Source organism: Larimichthys crocea, chromosome XI, assembly GCF_000972845.2.
Source record: "Larimichthys crocea isolate SSNF chromosome XI, L_crocea_2.0, whole genome shotgun sequence".
Taxonomy (NCBI): Eukaryota; Metazoa; Chordata; class Actinopteri; family Sciaenidae; genus Larimichthys; species Larimichthys crocea.
The window spans coordinates 4,991,898-5,001,895 of record NC_040021.1 but is presented as its reverse complement, the minus strand read 5'-3'; the positions used below and the strand labels follow the sequence as shown (position 1 = coordinate 5,001,895).

Sequence of the window (9,998 nt, the reverse complement as noted above, 5' to 3'; positions counted from 1 at the left end):
ATACACAACAAAATTAAAATAAATCCTGCACCACCCTCCAGGCTCCGCCACCAGAGCATCAAGCTTTAAGCCTCACAAACTTCCCTCTCCTCGTTGTCTCGAGGCAGTAAAACAACAACACTCGTTGTCATTACCGTAGTGAATTGGTAAAAGATGCCTGTTGCTAAATGCAAACATTGCACGAAGTGGAACAGACTCAAGAAATCCAAGATAACCACTAAAACTCTGTCCCTCCCTGTGCACTGGTGGGGGGTACCTTTAATCAAATACTGTACTTAAATACAGAGGTATTTGTCCTTTTGTACTTGTACTTCACTATATTTCTATAACAGCTACTTTAACAGTTACTTTTCGGATGAATACTTTAATATGAAACATGATGATCTTATGAAATATAAACTACGATATAACTAACTATCAAATCAAATCAAGTTTATTTGTATAGCCCTTTACAATAGCCGAACAGTACCCAATGTGCTTTACCACAAAGCCATAAAACAATACATAACAGATATATAACAAATAAATAGAATAAAAGTGCTGTAGTGCTGCAGCTGTAGTGCAGGGTCCTTCCAGAAATACATAGAAAGGAGCAGACAGAATGAGTACACCTCAGAAACAGTACTGCCCTAGTCAGAATTGAACGCCAGTCTAAAAAAGTGGGTCTTAACTACAACTTGAAATTACACTATACTATATTACTGCAGCAATAAGAGTAATCCACTAAGATTTTTAATAATATACATTTTTATGTATTGAGTACTTTTATTTTTGATGTTTTAAAGCAACATTTTGTAACTTTTCTAGCATAAAATAACAGATTTGAAATCATTTTGATGCTACAAAGACTTATAGTCAGGGCAATGTCATCTTTTCCATTGAATGCTTAAGGGTGTTGTGCCAGAACCGGAGCTAGGCAAACAGGGAAAGTGATGTCACTTGAGTCAATATCGGTTGTGGCTGAAGACTACAAGTTTAAAAATAAAACATATATATCAGGAGCTGTGGAGTTAGAAACAAGTGAGCTTACCAAACGTCCTCATCTCTGCTTCAGGCCAGTGAGTCCAGGCTACATTAATGTTTATGGTGTGTTATGATAGTAACGTCTAGGCGCCAGGATGAGCTATGGAAAAAGGCTGCGTGGAATTTAATTATTGAGTAAATACAATAAATTCAAATTTACATTATAAAAGTACAACTACTCTATAGTTAACAGTAAAAATATAGATGTATAAAAAATTAATTATGTTGAATTAAGCTGTAATGTTCGAAAAGCAAAAATAACCTTTGGGGTCTGCTAAACAAATAAGTAAATTTCAAAATAATCAATAAACAGTTTTTGTCATTTTTCTAAAAGTTTTAACTGTTCACATGCATCAAATAAAATGGTAAATGGTAAATGGACTGTACTTATATAGCGCCTTTCTAGTCTTCCGACCACTCAAAGCGCTCTACACTACATATCTCATTCACCCCATTCACACACATTCATACACTGATGGCATTGGCTACCATGCAAGGTGCCAACTGCTCATCAGTTTCTGGATCTAACCATTCATACACATTCACACACCGATGGCACAGCCTTCGGGAGCAATTTGTGGTTCAGTGTCTTGCCCAAGGACACTTCGACATGCAGACCGCAGGAGCCGGGGATCGAACCGCCGATCATCTGATTGGTGGACGACCCGCTCTGCCTGTGAGCCACAGCCGCCCCCGCGGCTTGATGTCTCCATCAATATTAATTGACAATGTTAATCATAAGAGTACTTTTCTAAGAAACATTTTCAGTGTGAGACTTTTTTTTTACTGCAGTACAGTGTGTTATTCTTACATTTACTTAAATGTCTGTGTACTCCACATTCACCACTGTAAGTCTGTGAAAAACATCTGAACTTCCTTTAAAAAAAAAGTTGTTTCCTGCTATAAATACTTTAAACGAGGTGTTATTTTAGTCCAAGAAGGATGACCTTCAGATATTTTTTTATATATATTTAGAACAAAAAGATCTAATTTACTTCCAGTTAGGCCCAATGCTAGTTGACTGAAAACAGAGTGTTGTATTTTAGTATCTGGAAAATGGGAAGTCAAAGACGAAACACCTCAAAGCAGTGTGTAAGATATACAGCAGTTTTCTGTCTTTTTAGGTGCTTTTTGTGTTGAGATTTTTTCATACTTTATTTTGATTTCACTTTCAAATATAAATGATGTTTTCTCATTCTTCTATAGTTGCTCCTTCTCCCTGTAAAACCCCAATATAGTTAAACTGGAGCTCCCTCTTCTGGTTCCTTTCATCATGTACATGTAAGACGAGAGTGGTTCTCCATCACCTGAGGATAGGTAGACACGAAGGGACATCGAGGTTTAATGACAGGGCAGATCTTCCAACAGATACGCTGGTGAAGTTTCACCTGAACTGGTTTACTTTCACGAGGATGTGACCCTTTGCCAAACACGAGGCCCTGTGGTAAACAAGCAATGTTTAAATGATGAGGGTGGGCAATTACAACCAAACAGCACCATCTACTGCTGAGATATACAGAGACCAGTGATAGAAAGTATGCAGATCATTTCTATAACACTTTATTATCAGTCAAAAGTCTATTTAATAAGAAGTACTAAAGCATTATCAACAAAAATGTAGAAAATACCATTATCAATTGCCTCCAATTTAGTTTGTAAAATAACTTTGTTGTTAATATTTTAACTTGAATAACTGCAGATGAATTACACTTAAATACCTGTAAAAGTATATTATTACATCTTTAGATTGTAATACTGATGCATACTTGTAGCATTTTACTGTTGTAGCTGGCTGAGGTGGAGCTATTCTTAACTCTTGAATATAAAGTTTAATATGTGAATGTCAGAAAAGTCAAGTCTTCAACACAAATTTGACATGTTTAGACAGTTTTCTATAAGAGGTCATAAAGTTGTGCAGTCTTGTTTTAACATAAATGTGTTTAATAGGCTCAACATGTTTGATTATTGTTTATTTAAATGTTACATAAATGGTCTCTATGTGTCAGCCCTGTGATGAAATCATGACTTGCCTGTTGCCCAATGTCAGCTGGGATAGTCTACACGACCCTGATGAGGATAAGCACTTACAGAATACAGAATGGATGTTACATAAATATAGTGAAGTATAAAAGTATTTGAGCACAAAATGGAAATATTTGCACCACTGGCAAAGACCAGCCACTTGCAGTACAGTCAGTACTAAGTAATCCGTATTAGAAATCAGAGTAGAACAAAAAATATATTTTTGAAAATGGTGGAAAACATTATTTTATTGTTACCAAAACATGAGTACAATCAATGCAAAACACCACATGATGAGTGATGTTGCCAGACATGATATGAACATTTAAAAAACAAGCGGGTGTAAGTCCTCTGTGGTGTTTAGCTATACACTGATTTACATATTTTTGCAATATGAAATACATAACAGTCTGCAATCACATACATTATACTGTATGCAATATAAAACCACTATAGAAAAGTGTAGATCCAATGTAAAGCGTAAACAACTCACAGAACACGAGTTACGAAACTAAAAGTTTGAGGAATATAAACCACAAGTGTTTTACAGGTAGTGCTCATAGACAGCAAAGACAGTAACAAACAAAAACAAAACCAGCGTTCCTTGTAAGCCATTGATACTGTACCCAAATAGATGATCCCTTTAAAACTGATATTAATATTCATTAATACAGCATGCTGCATTAAATGTGCAAAACGAATGCCAGACACCACAAACGTTAAAAATGCTTGTTTTTATCTGGCTGGGGATTTTTAAGTCTATGAAAAAGCCAATGCAGAAAAAAACAAGACCGCCATGATCATACTCAACAATACCGAACCAAAATAAAATAAAATAAATGTGTTTGTTGCATAAAAGTGTAAAAAAAAAGACTTAAACTCGAAAATAAATGAGAAAGAAAACGTTCAAAAACCATAAACGGGTGCACACTTCAAGGTTAAAAGGCAGCAATGAATCTTCCAATACAGCATTAAGTGAAATACTGTATGGTGCCTTATTGAAAATATATTCTCCCACTCAATAATAACACCATACACTAAAGCTAAAACCCCAGAAAGACGGAATTATAATACCTACATCCTCTAAAACGTTTTATTTTCTATTATCTTTTTTTTCCTGAATACAAATGTTTATTTTAGACTGACCCGATGTAGTGCATATTTAATATTTTACCCATTTTCAGTTTACTCCTTCTTTTCAGGCTCGATGAGCTTCCCCCTGTTGTACTTCTGTCCGATCCCGTAGGGGACGTGTGCAGATATGGTTCCCAGTTCCTTGGCCCCCTCGATGTGGAACATCTGGTCGTCAAAGTAGATGTGCGGTTTTATTTTCTGCAGCAGGGGCCCTTTAGGAGCTCCGGCCAGGAAGAGAGCCTCGTCGATCTCCAGGCCCCAGCTGCGGAGAGTCTTCAGGACACGAGCCCCGGAGCTGGCAGCGCTGCGGGCCGTGACCAGGAAGGTTCGGATGGGACAGTTCAAGCGCTCGTCCTTGGCGTAGAATTTTCTCTGGAGCTTGCCCAGAGCCTCCAAGAAACACTTTAAGGGACCCTGGAAGAGCCAGACATGTAGGTTTGAAACAAGTCACTATAACTGAACGACAGCAGAAATGACACACAACGACAGCATATTTAGAGCAGGCAGAGCAGGTTTCCTTAACCCTGCAGACATTTCCCCCATACAGGTTGGTGATTAGATCTTCTGCTGAGTTTGTGTGTTTCTCACTGTCGTTTATGTTCTCTGCATTTTGCTGAATCATTCATTTATTAGTTTAGTATTCTTTGTACAAGCCGATGGCTTCTTAATCTCTCCGGTCACGTCTGTTCTCTTATCTGCTTTTAAGCTGTTGCATATCCATACAATTACAGACACAATTCATATTCATTAAACTGTGACTGTCAACCAACCCTTTGCAGTTACATCAATCGTTCAGGAGTCAAATCTCCAAGAAAGCGAATGAATAAATTATCGGTGTATATTCTAGACATACATTCTGCACAAAGTCTGTCTCTTTGACATAGAAACATCCATCGTTTACCTGAGCGAGAGGCTTGTTCTCAAACTCCTTCTCGTGCTGAAAGAAGGTGTCCAGGCCGTGCTTCTTTACAATGATCTCTGACTCGTCCGAGAAGAGGACGGCGTCGCCGTCGAACGCAACTCTCAGCTGAGTGTCGCTCAACTCCATCTCCGTTTTTGGCATGAACATGGTTGCTGCAGCGATGCCTGAAAGGGAGGTGGGAGTTCATGTCCCCTTCATGATGTTTTGAAAGCTCACAGCCGGATTTTCCCTGATACCTCGCGTTTTATCTTTGTGTTCCTTTATGTTTTAAAAGGACATTTCTGAAAGCTGGAAACCTTTTTGGGGGTCTGAATATAAATATATCACAAAGGCAAGAGGGAGCATGCCCATCAAGTCAAGCCCGTTCTGATCATCCACTTCATTCTAAATAAATCTGAAGCCTTTAGGTGGTGGTGAGTCAGAAAACTGGCTGCTATCCATTTGTATTTCAAGTCTGTCTGTATCTGTGCACAAGCCTGATCTGAAAACCTGACAAGTTTGAGGCAATGTTAGTATGCATCGCATGTAGGGTCACAAATGTGAGCTATGAATGTGTTATGCTGAGATCATGGTGGATTTTATTTAAATCATCCTCGTCTTGTTCCTCTTCTTAACACAAATCTCTCAGATAAGGAACCATTAAGAAGCATATGTAATAATAACACTAATACAAGTTACAGTGTTATTTTGTTGTATTAGTCAATCATCAATAAATAAATAAACTATGCAGACTGCTACTCCCACCATGTAAGAAGGAGCACTACCATAGGTCCTTCATTCCAACAGCTGTCCGACTCTTTAACACTTCATGACTTTCTTCTATAGATTATTTCATGTCTATTGTATGTCTATTGGCAGGTTTCTTCTATAGATTATTTCATGTCTATTGTATGTCTATTGGCAGGTCATTGGTAAGAGTAACCAAAAACAATCACAATTCTCCAGAGCCCAAAGTGATGCCCCAAAGAAATATTCGATTTACATTGATGCATTGCATTTTTGATAAACCGTAAACCGTCATATTACTTTTCTATCGGCGCTACATTTGAACGTTACGTATCTGTTTGTTTTGTGTGTATTTTAGACGACAGGGAGCCGTATAATCACACGCCGGCTCCGAGCAGCTTCCTTCTTGCTGCACAGTGTGTGGTCGATAATTAGTCAGACGCAAAGTCAACATGTAAATACGAGTGTGGTACAAACACACCTCCGGGCTCCTGATTGTACAGATTTATTTATTACATGAGAACACGTCGCTTGTGACAGAAATCAGGATTATAATCTGACTTACCTTCCTCTATGGCCTCTCCGACTTTCTCAGAGTCTTTGGAGAGGTAAAGGTTTGTCATGTAGGCCTTCAGATAGCCGATAGGACTCTGTCCTCCCGTCATACAGAATCTCTCTATGGTCAAATCTGAAAAGAATAAAGGCAAGTTGAAGATGTGCAGAGAAAAAAACCCACACTGATTACACTATGTGCTCTTCTTCATATCTCTTTATTCTTTATTGTGCCTGTTGCTGTAGCAGCCACCGTGCTAAGACAATCAACAATGTTTTGGTTTAGGACTCAGCGTACCATAGTGATTAATGCTGTTTATCAGACGCACTCCGACTTGGGCGTGATTGTTCGTCATTAAGACGATGTCAAACAGCTCCTCGCTGTCCGGGTAGAGCTTCCTCAGTCGAGAGTTGACGTTCATCAGCGCCTGTGTGTGAGAGTGTACGGACACCAGGAGACAGGATATTGTGTCAGAGCGTTCAACGTGAGCTTACGACACAAACATTACAACATTTTCAGTTAAAAAAAAAAGAGAAAATCAGGACACTGAAACAACACTGAGAGAAGGAATGTGCTTTATAAACCACAACATCCTTTATCAGGGTTATCGTATTAGTATGAGTGTTATTTCTACTGATAAGATATCACATAACAGAAATGCTGACAATTTCCTCGAGGCAGCTTTGAAACTGTTGCAGTGACACAGAGACAATTGTAACAATTGTAAATTGCCCAATCAGAGCATATCCTGGCCACAATTTAAAAAAAACAAATAAGTTTTGATGGTGGATGGTGGATTTTCATCTAAGTTATGAACATATTTTGGCAGAATATACAGTCAAAATATCTTCAAAGTTGGTCATTGATAGATACACCTTGCTAAAAATCAACAATCCTGCAACAACTTCCACCTTCAGGAAGGTTATGATGTTCAGTTTTATTGCACTTTTGTCTTACAAAATGTTATTGCTGTTTATATATAGACCGATCTAAACATATATGTATATTTCTATCTGTGTGTAGTAGTTTCATGTTTATGTTGTCCTGTCAAGCTCTTTGTTTTTATGTCTATACATGTGTACACATATCTGGCTGATAAACGTCATTCAGATTTTGATTTTTAAGTTTTATGGTTATTTTAGAGGCTATAGTGATTCTAATATTTTGTCCACCATGTTTATATAAATGACAGTAGGTTAAATATTACAAACAACTCTCATTATAAGCCAATATAATTCAAAAGTACCACAAATGACAGCCTTTTTAACAATTTGGAGGGATTGTTACAAGACTGTTAGGTATATAGCTAGGTGTACCCAATAAACTGACAACTGGGTCTATATCTATAATTGTGGATTTGAAACTGAGCTGGAGTTGTGGCATTTCTGCCATTAAGAACTGGCCTTTAGAGAAGAAAAGGAGCAATGGTGCAATGGAAATAAGTAACATGCTCCAGTGAGTCATTGATTACTCTGCACTCAAGATCCAGGTAGGTTTACAAAAGCCAAATGAAGCCTTCAATAAACAGTGTCTGCTGCCAGCTGTAGTAGCATGTCTGCATCCCCTGTTATTGAGTAGTTGCATAAGAGCCAAGATCATTTTACAGTAACAGCGTGTAACCACCCCAAGGTGTTAACAGCCATGAAGAAGTTCATAGACACATTTAATAGTGGTCTGATGAACACCAGGTCTGCACATCACCGGCTCTGAACATCAACCAACCTTTATGAGGAAGTTGTACGTCAAATATCCGTCAAATAAAATGTTGATTTTTCCGAAGGCTGGTGTGATTTAACAACTTTTGTACACCGCATTCCAGCAAGAAGTGAAGGGCCTGGACTGATTTATCTTTAAATGAGGAATGTGGAAGCCAATGAGGAAACTCCAACATATCAAAAAGGTGGATGACGTTAATATGCAAATTAAGAGTGATAGTATGATTGTAGCGATCAGAGTACCAAAATCCAAATGACTCACTGAGGTGTGGCTTTAATCTCTGCAAACGTCTTGCTAGAAACTAGAAATCTGGTATTTTTTCTTGTATGACTGCATTCCAAGAAGGAGTTAAAGTGAAAACAAACATGCAGTTTTTAATAGGGGCTTCCCTTGTTTTGACCTTTTAGCAGAGTAAAGTCTGGACTGATTTGTCTTTAAATGAGGAATATGGAAGTCAGTGAGGAACTTCCAACATATTAAAAAGGGGATGACATGACTTCCTGATATATCTGACATTTGAAAGATGAATGAACGTGTGAAAATTAAAAGAGAAACTGAGAAGGTGGAAGTAAGAGTTTTATGATTGTAGTAGATCTGACAATACACGACTTATTGAGGCTTAACTTATTTCACTTCTTTTACTAGAAACTAGAAATCATACAGTCCATCATCAGAGATATGTCTGTTCCTGTGAAGCTGAAGACTGGTGTGATTTCACAAGTTAAATATGGACTGATTTGTCTTTCAATGAGGAATTTGAACATCAGTGAGAAACTTCTAACATATCAAAAGGTGGATGACATTATAAAGCATGCACAGAATGAATGAACACATGAAAATAAGAGATAAACAGACTTATTTTGACTTTTTATGATGGATCTAAAAGGTCTGTAACATGTCTTCAAATCTCTTATTGGAAGTACAAATCATGCAGTCTGACTTCAGAGACATTTGTCTGTTCTTGTGCAGCTTTTTGCAAAGTTTCTACCTGGTGTGGAATGTACCAACACCTTCATACTTCAATGCATATGAAGGGACCACACCCTGCAGAGAGGCGTGCAGCAGCGTCTTCACCTTTCGGGTCTCAGGCCTACCTTGACGAAGGGGAAAGCAGCTCCTGGCTTCAGAGGCTCGTTTTCATTCTCCAGCTGATAGGCCACATACTTCTCCACACCTTCCTCCTCGTAGATCTTCCTCTCTGCCACCATGTTGAAGAGGGTACGCGAGGAGACGGCGATGGTGACGGCATACCGGGGTTTGGGCTGAGGAGGGAGGACGGGAAGTTTAATGGTGAAAACAGTGGATATGCATGCAAAGATGGGGTTATTTTACACAAATAAAACCACGTGTGGTGTAAAAATAAAGCGTGCACACACAGGCTTGTGTTTCTAATACTCACAGGTCTCGGTTTGTGTGTTTTGAGGTTGTCAAAAAAAGCTTTGGCCGCAGCCCAGTCTTTCTCCTCTCCGTTATCTTCAGCTGGAGCTGGAGCTGACTCGTTTGGCTTGATTTCACTCATATTTCTAAGACTTTATTCTAAAACTTAGAATAAAGGTGAAGTCCAATGCAGCTTGTAAACTTTCCCGGAAACGCACTAAAAGAAAGCCAGGGTGGGCGTGTTCTCCAGCAGTGACGCAAGCAGGTCAGAGCATCGCTCGCACTTGATTGGCTGAGAGACAGAGAGTAAACATTATACACACATCTAGATTATACAGTGTGTGTGACACACCCTCAGTGTTCACTGATATTTGGGGATGTTAGTTAAATGGTTCTTTGCTGCCCCCGTGCTGACAAGAAGAAATATTGTTGTTTTTTTCACTGTTTTGGTTGCAACAAATTTGCAACAACAAGTGCAACAGTTGACTTACTTTGCTCACAGCCAAACATCAAACAACAAAGCTT

The 9,998-nt window shown here is 38.5% G+C and overlaps 1 protein-coding gene and 1 long non-coding RNA gene across 2 annotated transcripts; one reads left to right on the top strand and one right to left on the bottom strand.

Annotated features, from left to right (window-relative positions):
- Positions 1-3,263: 3,263 nt before the first annotated feature.
- On the bottom strand, positions 3,264-9,744 carry nt5c1bb (5'-nucleotidase, cytosolic IB b). The gene is made up of 6 exons (XM_010750024.3): positions 9,496-9,744; positions 9,191-9,358; positions 6,678-6,807; positions 6,393-6,515; positions 5,081-5,265; positions 3,264-4,593 (listed from the first exon to the last, which is right to left on the bottom strand). The coding sequence occupies exons 1-6, from the start codon at positions 9,613-9,615 to the stop codon at positions 4,231-4,233; spliced, it is 1,089 nt and encodes a 362-aa protein (XP_010748326.2). The 5' UTR covers positions 9,616-9,744; the 3' UTR covers positions 3,264-4,230.
- LOC113746933 (uncharacterized) lies at positions 5,808-6,089 on the top strand. The gene is made up of 2 exons (XR_003463232.1): positions 5,808-5,959; positions 6,006-6,089. It is a non-coding gene; the product is annotated as an uncharacterized LOC113746933 (long non-coding RNA).
- Positions 9,745-9,998: the final 254 nt, after the last annotated feature.